Genomic DNA, 19,489 nt, shown 5'->3' with positions numbered 1-19,489 from the left:
CCCAACAGAGGAGGAGACGGGGGCCGGAGGAGTGGAGTGACGTCACAATCTCCATGTGTGAAGGCGGTGGCGCGCAGGGGCTGGAAAGGACCGTGCGCCCACTTTCCGAGAACTCGGCGGCTGCAGAGTCGTGAGATAGACGCCTCTGAAGTTGCTTCAAACCTCGGCCAGCGCCCTCCTCCCCCTCCCCCACACCCGTACGGGTCGTGCTTTGTGCTCTACTTCGGGGTCCTGGGCGGCCCACCTAGAACCGTCCGTCCCCTGCCAGTGGCCAGAGCTGAGGCTCCGCCGAACTAATCAGACACTTCTCCAAGGAGGCCTTCCCTGCTAATCCGGAGTCTGTCTTGATCTGTTACTTAGATGTTTCTTCCCTATAATCTTGCGTACATCTGCCACTCACCCCTATAGATTTAGGATTAAATAACGAAAAAAACAACTTCCCATTTAATCCTACACTTCTGTAGTACTACTAGGGCTTTAATTCGTTCATCTTTCCTTGTAAACGGTAAAACTCTGCGTATTTAGAGTTTTTCCTAGTCACCATCATGCGCAGCTATAAGACAATTCGAATATCATTAAACGAAAATGTTTTTCTCTATTTTTGCTATTCCACCAGTGTCTTCAAACTGTTAATGCATAAACAATGGCTGAGGATAAAGACAAGCAGGTAGTCATTTCCCTAATGGAAAAAGGTATCTTTGCAAAAGTAGTATGCCCCCTTTTGGTTAGAGAAAGCAAATTCAAAAAAGAGATGACTAAAGAATAAAATGTGTATAAAAAGTTTGTTAGCCGCTTAAATTGCCATTTTGTAGTGCTATTAAAATAAAACTCAGAAGCAGTTTCCTAATAAGGCTTATCATTTTTCCCTCATACATAACTGTTGCTTGATATACTCAATTCCAAAATAAAACTACTATTTCCTATTTTTTCAGTATTTACTACATACTTCAAAAACATAAATCCATGTAAATCACTGCCATATTTGTATGAAAACATATATCCAAAAAGGTATACACAAAGAAAAAACAGTGAGTCCTTTGACAATACAGGTTAACCCAGTAGAACAAATAGCAGTAGTTTAAATATTATGGTGTCTATAGTTTCCACTTTGTGTACACACAAAGCAATAAATCTCAACTTCATCATTCAGTTTTATATGAAATGTCATTTCATAATGTGGTACAGTGAAAAGAACAGTGAGGGGATCCAGGTTCTAATCACTGGGAGTCTTAATTTCCTGTTGGGACAAATCACTTAATATCACTGGGCCTGAGTTTCTTCTGAAAAAGTGGAGAATAAGACTGTTTTTCAGCTCTGACAGTTGGTGATATATTCTATATCCTGGATTGAAAGTAATTTTAAGAGATTACCTAAATATTAGATAGTACAAGAAAGCCCTACTTCTGTTTATTTATGGTTACATTGTAATACTTGAGACTTCTGTATAAACCATATACTAAGCATCTTCGTAACCAGTGCTCAGTATTTAAGAAACTAAGTCAAAGTGCTATCCTTGGGGACAATTGTTCAAGATAGCTTTTTTTAAGAGGAATCCTAAGGAGAAGGGGGAGGATTTGGTAAGGGAATATACTTCTGATATAAAACATTTATTCTGTGTTTGACCTAGATGAACTTAAATCTGATGTGTGCTTGTATTTTAGTTATTTGTTCACATTATCCAATCATTTGTTGCGTCAGGATCCCCATGCCAAGACCACCCCTCTATTTTTACTCCTCTCTTTTTACTATTAGGAGACACCCTGTTTTCCAGAGCTGAGGCCCAGTCCTTTGTGTTAACCCTCTGGATGAACTCAGCCACAGCAAAATCCCAGAATTGTTTCACACCAGCCCCAGGTGATCCCTGAGCCTGGAGAACACCTGCAGGACCCCATGTTCTGGTCATGAAGCCCTGCTATGAATCAAGTTTGTATCATTTTTGCTGTTACCCCTCGCTGTCATTGTCACTTCATAGCAATCAGCATGTGTATTCAGATTTGCCCACACTACAGCGGTTCTCAGTATCAGAGGAGGCCCAGACACATGTGTCTAGTTTCTTTCCTCCAATGAAATAAAGATTTTGCTTATGACTACTGTTAGCTCTTTAGTTTTATTTTGTTTTTATTTATCTTATTTTTCAGAGTTAACTGTGGTTGTTATAACCTATGTGACCTCTTTGGTATTTTCAGTTAACAACTGTTGCATAACCTCTGTGATTCTTTGGTCATTTGTTTTCAGAATTGACAGTTCTTTGCGTTACTGATACATAAGCTGAAAGAAAGGATTTACTAAGTGTCTATTGGATGAATAGTATCAATTTAAAGTTATTAATTAATAGACCCCTCACATTCTGTGGCAGAAGTAACATAAACTGAGAAAAGAAATATACTCTTTATTATTAATTTGAAATATTACATGCACTTTTAAAAATTACAAACTCTTTATTTAAACATCTCAATAGCATCTTGTGAATTTGGAGGCAGCAAAAGAAACACTACCAAAGACAAATATTTTGAAAAGCATTTACAAAAATACATTGCACAAAGTCCTATCTCGCATCTTTAAAAATAAATTAGTATTCAAAATATTCCCATCCCAGTCCCCAAGCTTAATTTACACAGGATAATTTTGATTTATGTATTTAACCTATAATATATGAAATACCTGTACATATTTTATCCAACTTCTCTGTATAGGCATTAGTTTGACTTCTAAAAACGGTGAACAAATGCTAATTTATGGAGTTTTTAAATACATTTGAGGACTGTTGTGCAATATACATAAAACTCTATTCAGAAAACCAGTCAGCACCATCATTTTAAGCCTTTTTTTGAAAATACAATACATATGACAGCACAAGTGGCAATCACAACCAGATAAGCCTCTAAGATCAATCAAGCAGGAATGCTGCATGCAGTGTATAATATAATGCAAATCCCAATTATATCCAGTAAAAATGTTCTTGTAGGGAAAAACAAAGGCCTTAAAATGTAATAATGGCAGCTGAACTTGCTTGCTACTTTAGCTAATACACTTTCAGTATCATGTGACCAGTGGAATACAAATACAACTGTTAACATATCAGTGTCTGTTCTACAGTAGAATTCAGAACCAAAATATTCTACTTTTTTCAGATCCTAATTTTATCTTCTTAATGTGTAACCCAGACTAAACCAATTAACTTAATTGGAATAAGCATCATTCAGACCTGAGATCTGAGTTGTCTTTTTAAATCTAGTTCATCCTTAAAACTAACAAATAAAATTTCTTTATTTTGCTCAATCAATATTAGGAGATACTATTTACTTTGAAAAACTGGCTCAAGAATAAGAGCAAACCAAAACAAATTTGAAAGGTACTGCTTCCTCACCTAATCTCTATCCCATCCCACCCCCCTCTCCCAACCCACAAAGATAATATAGTAAAGTAAAGTAACATCTGTGTCTGGGTTAAGGCAAGTGCTCACTAATCCTGAAGAATAGGAGTTTAAGCTGCTGATAAATAATTAAAGACATTTTGGTTGCATTATTTTTCCCTGACAGTAATACGTATAAGGCTTAATAGATGAAATACATATACCAAAAAAAGTCCTCAAAATCTAATGAAAAAGCCAAAGTACTGGGATTAAAATCTTAAGGAACCTTTTAATATTTACTTGCCTTGTTCCTGATGCCAGGCAAATACAAGTGTGTAGATGAATTTATGTTAAAATAGATTCTAAAGTTGAAAAACAAAAGTAAACGGTTTTGCTAACAATACAATTCAAACTTCATACAAGAAACATCACCTGTTCTGCTAACTGATCTTTGTGAACCAGAGTATTCGGCATGCAGTTTCTCAGCGAGACCATTTGTTTAAAAAAAAAAAGCTGTCAATAGCAAGCTGAGCATCGGGAACATTTTATCAGTTGAATTTTCAGGTACTGTCTTTCTGGCAGTCTTGTGAAGTTTATTATAAAGGATAATTTTGTCCTGCGGTAAAACATGCCCTCATCCAGTGTTTCAGGTTGTTTGATATATACAAAAATGTACAAGAAAAATAATGTGGACAGTATTTTTACTTGAGTTCTCCATGTACTCTGAATCGATAGAGACATGTGTACTCAGGATGGCCCCAATTAGAAAAAATCCGAAGTTCCACAATCTGGAAAGCTTTTCCAGGGCTCTTCTTAAAAAGAAAACAGAAAGAAACTTGCATTATTTCATATTTTTAACAAAAAAAAATTCATCAATCATTTATATTGAGAATCAGGATACAGAGAGGTTTGAGTCCTTGAAACCTTGAGTTAACAACCTGAATTTCTTCATCTCTACCTGAGCTACTTCAAGGGGTCCTCAAATCAGTAAGAGAGATATATATATATATATGAAAGACTATCATTTTGTTCTTTACTTAGCTCCCTCAAAATATGCAGCATCAATGTCACTCCTCTCATATGAGCTCCGATACATGTTTAATGTTAAACAAAGGAAGAATTCACTCCAAAGTTCAAGAAGCTGGGCTAGGAGGGTTCCAGAGTAAAATGCTATGATTCATTTCTTTCAGCCAAGTCAGAATTTATTTTTTATATTTAAAAAGTGAACTGTCTCACAACTGAGTTAATAATCTAAATTAAAAAGTCCCTAAGAGGCAGTATGGCATAGGTCTAAAAGACACTGCAGCTACTGATGCATACCTAAGGATACCTGTGGGCTGCATACATCCTGACTTAGTTTTAAAATGTAGATGATATTTAAGTTTAATTGTACTTTTATTTATTTTGTTAAATATTTCACAATTACATTTAAATCTGGTTGGTCCCACTCAGGAGTGTTGTTGGCCTTGTGTTTTTTTTTTTGTTTTTTGCTAGGCAATGGGTTTAAGTGACTTGCCCAGAGTCACACAGCTAGGAAGTGTCAAGTGCCAGAGGCCACATCTGAACTCAGGTCTTTCTGACTCCAGGGCCAGTGCCACTTAGCAGCCCGCCCTGGCTTTGTGTTTGAAGCCTCTGGCCCAGAGGACAGAGTACAGGTTTCAGTGTCAGGAAAAACCCAAGTTACTACTTGACACACCCTGACTGTGTGACCCTGGGGGCAAACCACTTAACCTCCCAGTGACCTTCCTGTAAATTGTAAAGTTGAAGAGCAGACACCAGTATGCATTGGGAGAATACTCCCTATACCAATGAAATAACAGTGAAAATAAAGCCATTAATAACAACTTGGTTATTAGTCACAGCCTTGCTTATAGTATCAGCCTAATAATTTCAGGGTACTTCACCAACATGCTCTAAAATATAATCTTTTCAAAGTGGAAAGTTCCAAATACATTTACTTCCCAATGGCAAAACATCAGACTACTTGCTGGGGTTGGTGTTTAGAAACAGCCAAATGTCCTTATTTTGTGAATTTGCGTATATACACGAAAACCTAAAATTCAGCTACACTTGGCATATATATGGAGTGTCCTAAAACTCTTAGTGCAGTTTTAAGCTTTAGGAAACTTATCTATAACACATCTAAATTATCTGTACATGAAGGCCCTTACCATTGCTTGAAATATCTGAAGTGATTCTCCTTCTTGATCATAAACAAACTGTCCTAGAAGCATTCCTTCTTCTTGATGTTCACTGTCTAAACCCTATAACCAAGAAGATAGAGTTGTTAAATGAGAACACTCTCTGTTTGCCAGAATTTTTTCAAACATTAAGTTTATATGAAAAAGAAATCAAGAAATAACTAGCCAACAAGCCATGTCTTATTCAGGAGGTCAGAAACTGACAGGTACACTTTTCCCAAGTTTACCCAAGTGTCAGAAATATTGGTATATCTGGATTAGGAATCTGATGACCTAGATTCAAATCCCAGATTTTAGAACCACATGTCACTTTACTTCTCTGGGAGGAAGTTTCCTTATCTAGACAAGATGACTTATCTCTAAAGTACTTTGCAATCTAATCAAAGTCTCACAGCAATTTGATCTTTATAGCATACCACATATGGAGAAGAAGCAAACACCTTTTAGTTTTGACACATTGTTTATTTTCTGGTGAAAGTATTCTAGTGTTTCTTACATTTATAGTACTTTTATTCAAATAGGAGTTAAAGAGTAAAGGTTGAAGGAGGGTGAGAGTTCATCCTGCTAGTGGCCACTAAATGTAAATTTGGCCACAGGAGTTGCCATTTCCTCTATCTTGCCTCCCACCCCCCACCCCCCAACTCCCATCACTGGTCAGCTCTGGGCAAAGTCTGAGGTGGTTTAGGAAACTGGGAAGAGTAAACTCCCTGAAGCTGCTTCTCCCTCCACTAAGGCTTGGCCTAGTGAGGGGACACCTCCCTACTCCTGATTCCTACCCAAACCCCTCCATTCTCTTCTTCCTAGAGTCCTGGGGTTCTTAGCCTGGGACTTGTTTTTTAAACTGTTTTGAAAACTTTCAATAAAACTTATTTCCTTTGTCATCCATCCTTTGTATTTAATTTTATGCATTTAAAAACATTATTCCAGGAAGGGGCTCACAGGCTTTACCATACTGTCAAAAAGGTCCACGACACAAAAAAGGTTAGGAACCCTTGCTATAGTCTCGCTTCTATTCCCAAGTTCCCAGAACACCTGAATCTGCCTTTTCTCTAAAAAGTAGATGAATATTAGTTTTGTCCCTTACGTACCTAATAGTACTTCCTTACAAATTTTGTCTATAATATCTATCAAAAAAGAAAAAATTAAGGTAACATAAGACACACACTTTTAAACTTGGCTATTACTAGCAAAGACAAAAAGCAAACCAAAAAACCCCTTAAGACTATTATAGATGTGCTCCTGGTAACCCAAGTTGGTACTCTCAATTCATTTTCCCTTGAAAACACTGTTAAATGAAATGGCTAGGTTCTATAGTACAAGACTACTACGTATACATCTACCACACTGCGGGTTAATAGTCCTTGTGGGTGGCATAGGTTTATCAAACACTATCCTCTAAGTTCCAAGTGAGAAACAATTTATTTCTAAGGTAGATGCTGCTTAGCTGACTTTCAATTTCTCCAGCTTTTGTCATGTCTAAACTTTCTATACAGAAACTCCTATTTTATCTATAAACATTAACAAAGAAATATACTTACATATACTGAGAAATCTTTAGGAGCACTAGTGATGTTGCCTGTTGGTGAAAGTGTCTTTGGTATATGTTCTACTGTAAAAGCTGTTGGATAGATCATCATTGATAATCTCACAACAAGGTAACCTTGAGATCCTTTAAATGCCCAGCAATTCCCTGGATATATGTCAGGCTAGGGGAAAAAATACTGACAATTAAATATTTTAAAACAATTTTTACAATTCATAAAATACTGCAATCTATCAAATGTAGGTGGGATTCTTTCTCATTTATTCAAAAAGATCAGCATGAATGCTAATACAACAGGATTATGTTAGAACTTTATTTTGGCAAAAAGTCATTACAAAACTATGAAGTTTTGTAACTAGTAAAAATATAAAATCAGCTAAATTACTGAAAAGATATTTTTAACTACTGATTACATTTTATTTCTTTGCTGGTAATGAGCAATTTTTTCTTTTTGGGGGGGGCAATTAGAGTTAAGTGACTTGCCCAGGTCACACAGCTAGTAAGTGTCAAGTATTTGGTCTGAGGCTAGATTTGAACTCAGGTCCTCCTGACTTCAGGGCCGGTACTCTATCCACTGCACCACCTAGGTGCCCCGAAAATGAGCAAATTTTTTTTAAAAATTTCACATTAATGTCAACACAGTATACTTAAGAGAGTCAAAAAAAGTAGCAGATGTGAAAATCAAATATTTTCTAACATTTAAGACATTCAATTTTGGTAAATAGCTATAAACTAAAAGTAAATTGCAAAAACCATGATTTTCTTATGCAAATATAGTATTGAAAACTTCGACCCATTAGTAATGCAATCAATTAGTAGTGCAGCATGGTACAGGGCAAACAGCATGGACTCTGGAGCAGAGGACAGGAGTAAAAAACCCCACCTCAAATGCTCACTACCTCTATGGAGGTCATTGCCCCTCTCTGGGCCTCCTCTTTCTCATCTGTAAAAGGAGAGCTGGACTAGATGGACTAGGTTCTTGTAACTACAACATTTTTGGTAGCTTTTATAATTTTTATAAAAATAGGTGAAAAAAAGTAACTGGCAATATTATGTTATAATTATTACATTGCCTGGTCTCACATATTTCTCTATTTCCTTTTGAAAAACCAGCAATCTGAGGCCAATAGGGTTAAAATGACTTGCCCAGAGTGACACACTTAGTAAGTGTCTGAATTCAAATAGAGTTTTTGAACTCAGGTCTTCCGGACTCCAGGCCTGGCATTCAATCAATTATGCCACCTATGCAGTAAGCATAAAGATGGGAGATGAGGGTGTGGGTGGGTGGGTGGGTGTGGGTGTGGGTGTGTAATAATAAGGCCAGTTTCACTGGACCATATGGTGTAGGAAAAGGAGTAAACATATATAATTAGACTAGGAAAGCAGCAAGTAGTGAAGTTGTGAAAGGCTTTTAAAAACAAAGAAGTTTGTATTTTATCCTGGAGACAACAGGAAGCCAATGGAATGGAGCAATGAATTTGAGCCAGAGCACAGAGATAGGCCAATCACAATTCAGCTATGGAGTATGCTCGTATACAAAAGCATCATTCTATTTAGGGGCCATGAAGGAGCAGTACTTGTATAGTGGGCTCCCAACCAGTAAGAAAATATCATGGGAGCCATGGAGTAGCCAGGAGAACTGTAGGGAGATAAGACTGACTCACACACTGGAAGCCATTCAATTATATACTGGAATGTATTCAGTATTACAGTAAAATGAATATATTTAACAAGTTAACATCTTCTATCAGACTTTTCAAAATTAGTTGACATAACAAACCTCCTAAAATAATGTATGAATAGGTGGGATTGGCACATCCTAATAAGGACAAAACCTTTTTATCCAAAGTTACCTCCATAAAACTGTATTGGAAATTACTCACTCAATTGAACAGTGCTATCAAACAAAAAATATCTCATGGAAAGGATCTTTATGTTTGGTTCTGATGTACAAGTCTCCAACTCACACCCATTTATTTAAGATTAAGTTTAACTCCTGAAAAATATGTCAGTTCATCTGTGTGAAAAGTACCCTGGTTGACATTTTACTTTAATTGTATTTGGATATCTAAGCTGGAACACGACTACAGAAAACAATAATATATGTTAGACAAAATTCACTCACCTGAATGACAATTCGGGGAGACTGTGAATGGTACCACAGAGGAATTCCAAACACACTAATTAATGCAGTTTTGGTTTCATATGTTTCAGAACAGCGAGTACTCAGAATGCTACCACCTAAAAACAAAGTCATTTTGTTTCAGTATTGTATTTGACCATAGTGAAGAAATTTAAAATACTGGTCTTGGAAAATCCTGTTTTCAAGTAAACTCTTCTCAAATCTCTGAAAATTTATCTCAGACCACCAATTGTAGAATTATTTACAATTTTAAAGGTTCAACATTAATATTGTAAGATTCGAATAAAAATAAGCACTTACCCTAAAATTATTTTAACTCAGTAATTTGACTTAACTGGGACAAAAGCTAGTCTAAGGAATGTTGTAAGTCAAATATGAGATCCTGACCATCTGATGGTAATATGGCGTAAACACAGAGCACTGGATTGAAAAGATTTGCTTTGAAGCCTGGCCCTTCCTCCAATTTCATATCAATAAAATGAGAAGAATTTTAACTAGCTGATCTCTTAGGTCTTTCAGCTCTGAATCTGATGCACACTGTGATCTTCAGCCTCTTACAGAAATATTCTTAGACACCAACTTTAGTCAACTATCAGTATATTTACAGAGTACAGACATAAATGCATATATAAATATGTATACATACATAAATCTGTTAGAGAAACAGAGTAACTAATCACAAATGTTTATTTACTACATCATTTGCAATACATTTATTAAGAGCTATATAAAGTTTTCTATTACTTTCTTCCTAATTTCTATCTCATATTTTTACTTCAAAAAATCATTTATGATATCATGCAATTTAATTTATAAGGCAGTTTTTGGGGAAAGAGACAACGTGGTTTAGTGAAATTAGTACTAGATTGGGAGTCAAGAGAGATCAGGGCACTGAATCTCTCCTCTGACTAAGTGACTTGTTTCTTGGTCACACAACCTCACGGAGCCTCTGAAGTTTCAAGTTTCACCTATTTCAGAAAAGCTCTTCTAACAACAACCTACAGTAATAAACATACCAGTCTACAATCAACTTTGCCTCATCTGAACTCCTACGACCAACATACAGCTCATTTTCCAGTTATATTTTACTTTATTTATATTTGCCCTTTAACATGTATTTCACCACATTTTGTCTTACTTTGCCACTGAAATTTTGTTTTTAATGATGTGTATTGTGTTTCATACTTCTTTGTTCCTACCTTGTTCAGGTTTGTTTGTGTTTTTCATATTAAGCACCTACTTGGTGCCAGGTACTGTGATAGGCACTGGTCTCATGAACACAGTAGATGCTTATTATTTGAGGAATATATGAATATATGTGTAATAATATTTGTACTGCTTAGTTCATAGGTTTGTTGTGAGGATCAAATGAAATGGTACACATAAAATGCTTTATAAACTTTAAAGGGCTATATAAATGTCAGTTATTAACAACATCAACATGTCATCAAAGAACAAGATCAAGTCCCACTATAACAAACAACACAGGGTTTTTTGGCACCGAATTTCATAGTGACATAGTACTACTACACTATGTACCAAATGAAACATGCCTGGGCCATTTATTAGACTAGCGGTCTAATACGGAAATTTAGATGTAATAGGTCAACAATATAATATCAGACAAAGCTCAGACATTATTATGGCATAACGAATTTTTGTGGTAATGGTTTTCTGATTGCAGCAGCAAACTTAGAATTTTAACTTCAAAAAAACCTTATAATTTGCCATTCTTTAAGAAAATCTGATATATGAATGCCTGAATTTAACGCTGCATGAAAATTCATTATTCTATAACTTTTCTTAAAACATTAGGTGAGTTTTTCATCATTTCAAGGACAAATCAAGGAACTTTTGATCTTAGCACGGAATAAAATATCAATTTTTGATGACAGCGTGATTTTACTTACCTCCAGATTCTAAAGCAAAGTCTACCATTCCTGTTTTGTCCTGGGAATACAGCTTCAGAGCATTATTAACAATAATACGTGCTTGCTAGATGTGCATGGGAATAAAAAGGAGAAACAGGAAAGAAATATTTCAGTTTTTTAGTTACAGAATTCCTTTAAACAAGACACAAATAAAGAATAATTATCTTAACTTCTATGCATTTAAAAATGTTTTAGTGATCCTCTTTTTAAAACGTCCATTGCTATAAATTAACCCACCTTTCTGCCCACTTTGAGCACAACTACTTGCTTGTATCAAATATGTATAGCTAAATAAAAGAAATCAACAGACTGGATATTTCTGAAAATGCAGAGAACTGGTATCCTCGTTGTTAAATATTAAGAGTAGATCTTTAGGTGACTTTATTTATACCACGAAAGAGCTTCAAGATGTGATTGTCATGAAAACATAGTTAGCTTCACTATACTATTGGGAGATGTGCATATAATTAAAGAACAAGTGGGAGCCACATAAGTAAACAGCACTTCACTCAGAAAAAAAGAGCTCTTTTCAAAATGTTCTCCTTACACTTAGGAACCAAATGATTTGGTAAGAATAGCCGTTACACCAAGAACTTTCTTAAGACAAAGACAATTCATTTCATCATACAGCTTTTTAGCATTTAAAATTACCTTTTTACCTACCGCTTCTGTTATGCCAGAAATCCCCACGCTGTCAGCATTTACCAGTGCCTCAGAAGTTGGAATCTGTTTTGTCATGGACATGTGGAGTGTAACATTCCTTAGAATTTGCAGCTCTAAATCTTGTAATAAAATCTGCAAGTCACCTTTGCTTACAAATTTGGAAGAAAGCCACTGTAGCAGCCATTCAAGAGAACCATCTTGCTGATCATCAGAAAATATAAGTTTGATAGTTTCTCGGATTTGAGTATCTACCTAGTTAAAAAAAAATAGTGCAAGGGACCTGTGAATTTAATTCACCTATTCATTTGCATCAAAGCAATTACGAAAAACAGTTTTTCCTCCTACACTTAAAAATCCTCCTGGGAAAGCAGAAAAATAAATAGCAACAGGGAAAAAACTATGTAATAACATTTGGGTAGGGAGAAATACAAAGGAATGTATCAAGCCTTAAGATCAAAAGCTAGTATACATATTAGAATCTTATTGTCCAACCTCCTCATTTTGCAGATGTGGAAACTGAAGCCCAGAAATTAAGTAATTTTGCCAAGATCACATATGTGGTCAGTGGCAGAGCCAGGATTTGGTGTCTGATTTTCTGATTCTAAATTCAGTGCTTTTTCTACAATGTCAAGATGCCTCTAGTTTTAGTTGTCCTAAATACAAATGCAGCAAAAAGAATCTGAATGATAGGGGCAATTAGGTGGCACAGTGGATAGAGCACTGGCCCTGGAGTCCAGAGTACCTGAGTTCAAATGTGGCCTCAGACACGTAACACTAGCTGTGTGACCCTGGGCAAGTCACTTAACCCCATCGCCTAGCCCAAAAAAAAAAAAAAGAATCTGAATGATTTCTTCAAAAGAATTCAAAGCTGATAGGAATATTCAGTATGGAAATTTACCAAAGAGGAAATTATTTCCAGGTATAAATAAAATATTAAGAAATGAAATGTTTTTGAGTTTCTTAGGGAAGAAAAAAGATATACTATGGTTTATACAACAAATGTAGTTCTGGAAAGGTCTGTGTAATTCTATTTACATAAATTTAATTCATATTATATGTGTGCTTTAGGAATTCATGAAAGGAACTCTATGATAACCTTTCCATAAAGTAAGTCAATAACAAACAACCCCTTAGTTTATATGCTGTGAATATGAATTTACATGTACTGGATTTTCTGAAAGAATGGCATCTAAGTTGATGGAAAAAAAGTATTTACAATCACAGACATGTTAGATTCTTATTCTTAATTTTTTGATGACTGTTCATGTGGGTATCTCCCAAGATTTTGCCCTTGGTCCTCTCCTCTACCTCTTTCTACATTCTTAAACTTGGTGATTTCATCTGATGCTATATAATTTAACATCACCTATCAGTCCATGAAGATGGATGCCAAATCTATAGCTCCACCTTAACCTACTTCCCCTTTCTATTCCCATGCACATCTATACTATATTTCAAACCTAATGCTAAACATCCCACTCTCGATGTCCCACCCTTCTTGAAACTCGGTATATTCAAATCAAATGGTTTCCCCCAAAACAACCAGTGTATTCCTTCTAACTTATTTGTTTTTATCTCTTGAATACAATGCCATCTTCCTAGTGATAAAGGCTCAAAACCTCAAACATAAGATTCTTTTCTACCTCTCACTCCCCACATCAAAAAATTTCCCAAGTTCTGTCAAATTCTACACTCAAAATCTCTCGTTCATATCCATCTCCTCCCTTTTTTTAAACAAAACAATTTTTCTTATAAAAATTGATAACATATTAACAAGTACAAAAAATAAATGTAAGATGGATTATAACTATAAGGCAGCACAAAATCCCATATATTTCCATTTTCATTTTAACAAAAATAATTTTTTTGCACCCTTTTCAATCTTTTTTTTCCCTTTCTGCACATTTATAGTTTTATTGTCGTTATTTCTTCTAAAGTCATATCTAATTTTTTTCATTATTTTCTTATTCTATGACCTTTATACTCCTACTGTGCTCACAATACTTCAGGCCCTCTCTCTTCCTTTTTAATCCATTATGATAGTTTCCTTTAATTTCTTATCTCTAGTCTAACTCTCTTATTCTTCTATGATACTGTCTAAAGTTACCAATGTACTATTCTGATCAGGTTACTCATTCATTCAAAAAACTTCCAGTGCTAACTCTATGAAATTAAATGTAAACTCTTCTACCTAGCATTCAAGGCCCTTGAAAATGTGACTCCAAAGGACCTTTCTAGCCTTATACCATTCTACCATACACAGTCTTCTTCATGTAATCTTTATTCCAGCCTAACTAGATTACTCCTCAATTCCCTAATCATCTTGCTTCCTGCCATACCTACTCTTTTTTTTTAAACAAACTTTTATCATCTTTCATGCCTGCAATAGATTCCACTCTTCCCACCTGTCTATTCAAGTCTTCCCTTCTCTGAAGCCCCATCTCGGGAGCCACCTTCTCCATGAAGCCTTTTCCCCCAATACTTTCACCTCTCTAGACTGCGAGTTCCTTCAGAATAGGGATTTCCTTTTGACTTTCTTTGTATCTCCTGTACTTAGCACACAGCATAGCATAAATTATATGCCACACACACATATATACATGTATATTTGACACACCTGGCATATATGCACTACACATGTACATATTTATACCACATGTGTATGTACAAGTACATCACATATGTATTGTATGTGTATGTCACATGTGTGGTATATGTGTATATGGCATATACATATAAGTGTAACAGGGCTTAATAAATGCTTGTTGACTAACTCCCTACCCCCAGCTCCAGCTAAATGTATTTCTGCCACCAGAAATTTCTCACAGCACTTTGCCTAGGCTTTGAATCTATCCCATTTCTTCTTGTATCAGTACTTTGCATATGTCTACACTCTCTCCCTAACCTCAACACCAATTTATATTATAGGATTGTGTCTTAACAATCGTCACATCACTAGTGTACTCAATATAGCAACTGTCAAATACGTATGTTGAACTGAAATGAAAATTCCAAAGGTGATACACTGTTTCCATAAAGTCTTCAACATTCACCACAAAACCTATTTGCAATCAACTTGTAACAGTTAATGAAATCTAAAATGTATTGGCTAACAGATATTTTGCTTGAATAATTGTTAGCTGGCATTCTGGAATCAAGTTTAACTTTTGAAATGATATAACGAAAAATCTGATACTGATTATTTTCAGAGCATTTCACCATCTCAATATTTCTGAACGTTATCTCTTACATAGTACAGGAAATTCTTTTCTGAGGAAAACAGGAGGAGATAGAATTTGAAGTAAGGGTCACTCCAGGAGTTGAGGACTCCTTGCAGGTGATAGAACAAGGAAAGAAGGGCAGGGAGACTGGGATCTAAGGATAATCTAATGACCTTCCTGAAAACCAAAGGAATCTCCTATAGTACTATAGCAGGGACCAATGCTTGAAACCATGGACCTATGGATAGGTGTCTACACATACATATACGTACATACACATACACACACACACACACACACACACACACACACACACACTCCAAAAGAAAGACCATTGAGAGAACTGTGGGAATTATGTGAATCATACTGACTCCATCTTGTGACTCAATTCTGGATCTAGCTCAGTTTCCTTTCTATTCAATTATGTGTCTAGTCCAATTTCTGTCTTGTGAGAAAACTCTATTCAATTATGGGAATTGTGAGAAAACTCTATTGCATTGTTTGTACCTAGCCCTGTCTGGCTGGGAAGCTAGACCACCTCTACTTGCTGCTTAGAAAGCCTTAACTAAGGACCTAAGTTATGTTGACCAGAAACCCAGTCAGATCTGAAGACTGATGCAGAGTTTTCTCACAATTATATTACAAGCAACCCATATGTCTTATCTGAAAACTGGCCCCATACTGGTCGATCATTTACCATTCCCTTGCTCCTCTGAATACAGACACTTGTACGGGAATGGGACACCTCTTTTTCTGATTTCAGGAAATTGCAACTGTTTGTTCTCTCACTCCCAACTTGGAAAGTCCCTAATCTTCCCACCAATTAGAAATCAGATTAACTAATCTTCTATCCTGGCTTATATTCTGTTAGTTGTTTTCTTTTAATGCATAAAAATTAATGTCCCCCTGTATTCTGGGGTCGAGTGCTAAGCTGAAGAGGTCCAGTCCCAATTTCTTATGCTATTGACATCCATGGCTTAATAAGTCAATATGCTCAAAAGCTTGGGAAAAAAAATTTCACCTGTTTATATTTTACAAGACATATATCCTAGCCTTAATACTACTGATGTTGACAAAAGAGAAAAGTTTGCAATTCTAAAATACAGCATGTACAAACAGAAATGGATTTGAAGTCATAATACTTCATTTCAAAGCTCAGCTCTGCCTTTTACTAGATGTATGATTTTAAAGTAAATCACTTCACCTTTCGGGGCCTCAGTTTCCTTATCTGTAAAAATAACAGTGTTCGACTGGATAATCTCTCAGGTGCTTTCCACCATTAAACCTATTAATCAATTTAGAAGTTTTCAATAATATAATATCAAAAACTATATACACAATAATAATTAACAAAGAACTTCATTTCATGAAATTAAGAAATGTAAATACACGCTTAATATCTCAGATCATAAAATACATCAGTAACCAAATGCTTACTTTTTCATGCATTGTCTCTACTTTCTCACAGCTAGTCTTCAAGTCTTGCCAAGTTAATAATTCTGACTTCAAATGACCGAGTTCCAGTTCTAGATGCTTAACTCTGGACAGAAGATGTTGTCGTTCATCAACTCCACTAGTAAACCAAATGAAGAAAAAAGGTAAATTTACTCAAAAACCACATTAAACACCAAAAATATATTAAACCATTAAAAATAAAGACTATGAGGATGTAATACATCTTACAAAAAAGATCACATTATGAAAACTGAACATCTTGTCCACAAATGAAAACTACTATAAATATGTGCAATGATAATGCTCTTAAAAGAAAAAAAACCTCAATTATTAATGCTAAATTAAACAGAAGGGACAACAAAAACATAGACTTTTTGAGTACTTACGGGGTGAAGGACACAACTATCTTCTGGGAACTCATAACTGAACCTACAGTCTGAAGATCTGAGGCTCTCTTTCTCTCCATTTCTATTTCTCTCTCTCTCCCCCTCCTTCCCTCTCCTCTTTCTCTCCCTCCCTCCTCTATTTCTCCTTCTCTCTCCCTTTCTTTTTGAGCAAGCCTCTCCATCTTTACTAAAACAGGTCCGAGACTTACAAAGTTGCTATAGAGTGAGTCAAGATCTTTATTCTGTAATTCTCTAATGCACTTGTGATTAATCCTTCACAGAAATCCAAAAAACTCTGAAGACATTCCACCAACAGAAGCCTTACGCAGTATCAAAGAAAAAATTGTCCCAAAGCTCAGCATCTTGTTGGGTGTCTTCCAAAGTGGAATTGAGGTATGCTCTGATCACATAAACCACATCATGACCTCAATTAAAATCATGCCTGACACAAATAATAATCCTTCTGTAATCAAAAGTTTCTCTAAAGTGGGAAAAAGAATCAAAATATATTAAAAGTATTCATACCTAATTATTCTTGACTTGGTCTGATCTAATTCTTCCTGGATAAGCTGAAAAATATAAAAACAATAACCAAATAGAGAATGTACACATTTATCTTTTAATATTTTAAGTATGCATTAGCTAACTTGGGAAGATACATTTACCATGATAGGCTAAGTTCTAGTAAGGTTTCATCCATAGGAAATCTATAATGGAAAAACCATTTGCCTATTTTCCTCAATTCTTGAAATAAAACCACTTCAACCAAAGACAGAAATAATCTGATTGAATTTATTATCACAATCTTTAAAAAGTAGCCACTTGGATAAATCAAAGGGTGGGAAAGAGAAAAGAATTACACTTTTATCTTTAAAGAGTCAGCATTACTTATCAGTGAATAATTTGGCTCTTAACTGACCATGTCCATCCCACATAGATGAATATCTTAGACCATAGTGAACTTTTCCTTTAAACTATAATAAGGCTTAATACTGTGACCTTGAGATTAAATCTACAATCATAACTGAAAAAGTGAGACTATGAGGATAAACAGAAGATGGAATAAGAATCTCTCCCAATTCCTTGATTCTTGAGATCTAAGGATTTGATCTACCCTTATGACCTATCATTTAGAAGAAGCTTCTCCTTTAATTACAGACTATCATATTTGGGTGTGTGACTTAAGGACACTGGTCTTATCACTTTATATATTTAAAATCTAATATAATGTAGCCAACAAGATGATGTTAGCAGATTAACTGAGTTGGTAATGGAATCCATTGTAGTCGTGATACCTTTTGAAAAACATATCAATAGATCAATATAAATTTATTAAGCACCTATGCACCAGGCACTGTGCTAACAAAATATAATATCCATTCCTGTTAAAAGAAAAAAAAAACCCTAGAAAGCATAGGAATGGAGCTTTTCTTAGGATAAATAGTATCTATCTAAAACCAAAAGCAAGCATTATCTGTAACGGAGATAAGGCAGAATTATTTCTAAGAAGATGGGGGGGAAGAAGGGAAAGCAGGAAAGCCCATTATCACCACTGCTATTCAATACTGTACTAGAAATGCTAACTGTCGCAATAAGATAAGAAAAAGATTTTGAAGGAATAAGCATAGGCCATGAGGAAACAAAACTATCACTCTCTGCAGATGATCTGATGGTTTATTTAGAAAACCTTAGAAAGTCAACTAAAAAACTAACTGAAACTATTAAAAACTTCAACAAAGTTGCAGGACATAAAATAAATTCACACAAATTATCAGTACTTCTGTATATTGCAAAACAAAAGCAAACAAAAAAACCCCAGCACAAAGAGATAGAGAAATATCATGTAAAATAACCACAGACAGCATAAAATATTTGGAAGTCTACCTGCCACAACATACAGGAATATATGAACACAATTGCAAAACACTCTTCACACAAATAAAGATCAAAATAATTGGAGAAATATTAAATGTTTATGATAGGCCAAGGCAATACAATAAAAAAATGACAATACTACCTAAATTAATTTACTTATTCATTGCCATACTAATGTAATTATCAATTACTTTATAGAGCTGGAAAAAAATCACAACAACATTTATTTGGAGAAAGAAAAGGTCCAAACTATCAAGAAAATCAACGGGAAAAAATGGGAAGGAAGGTGGATCAGCAGTATCAGATCTCAAACTATACTACAAAGCTATAATCATCAAAGCAATTTGGCAGTAAGTAAAACTAGTAAGTAGTAAACAGACAAGATATACAATATATAGAAGCAAATGAGCACAGTACCCTAATGTTTGATAAACCCAAAGATCCTAGCAGTTGGGGCAAAAACTCATGGACAAAAATTTAGGGGAAATTGTAAAGTAGTCTGGCAGAAACTAGGCACAGACCAACATCCCATGCCATATACCATATACTAAGAGAAGCTCAAAATAGCTACATGATTTAGACATAAAGAATGCTATCATAAGCAAATTAGTGGAGCATAGAAGAAATTACGGGGCAGATCTATGGATAGAGGAAAAGTTCATGATGAAACAAGTGATAGAAAGGTTCATAGGAAGCAAAATAGGTCATTTTGATCACAC

General features: G+C 35.3%; 1 protein-coding gene across 19 annotated transcripts in view; it reads right to left on the bottom strand.

Moving 5' to 3' along the window:
• Nucleotides 1–2,369: 2,369 nt before the first annotated feature.
• The window catches only part of SUN1 (Sad1 and UNC84 domain containing 1), a 65,945-nt gene continuing 48,825 nt past the window's right edge, over nt 2,370–19,489 (bottom strand). For 10 of the 19 annotated variants that reach the window (XM_020977323.2, XM_020977322.2, XM_020977328.2 and 7 more), the window contains 8 exons: nt 17,421–17,464; nt 16,492–16,627; nt 11,822–12,085; nt 11,150–11,234; nt 9,222–9,337; nt 7,092–7,259; nt 5,524–5,616; nt 2,370–4,164 (listed from right to left, as the gene is read on the bottom strand). In XM_020977323.2, the coding sequence (XP_020832982.1) occupies nt 4,054–4,164; nt 5,524–5,616; nt 7,092–7,259; nt 9,222–9,337; nt 11,150–11,234; nt 11,822–12,085; nt 16,492–16,627; nt 17,421–17,464 (1,017 nt within the window). In that variant the 3' untranslated portion in view covers nt 2,370–4,053. The remainder of the gene's footprint in view (nt 4,165–5,523; nt 5,617–7,091; nt 7,260–9,221; nt 9,338–11,149; nt 11,235–11,821; nt 12,086–16,491; nt 16,628–17,420; nt 17,465–19,489) is intronic. The other 9 variants (XM_020977326.2, XM_078152909.1, XM_078152910.1 and 6 more) reach the window with 2 other exon arrangements.

The sequence above is a fragment of the Phascolarctos cinereus genome, unplaced genomic scaffold (genome assembly GCF_003287225.1).
Source record: "Phascolarctos cinereus isolate Bilbo 61053 unplaced genomic scaffold, phaCin_HiC Scaffold_4;HRSCAF=312, whole genome shotgun sequence".
Taxonomy (NCBI): Eukaryota; Metazoa; Chordata; class Mammalia; order Diprotodontia; family Phascolarctidae; genus Phascolarctos; species Phascolarctos cinereus.
The sequence above is the reverse complement of the archived record's forward strand: the minus strand, read 5'-3'. Positions and strand labels throughout refer to the sequence as shown.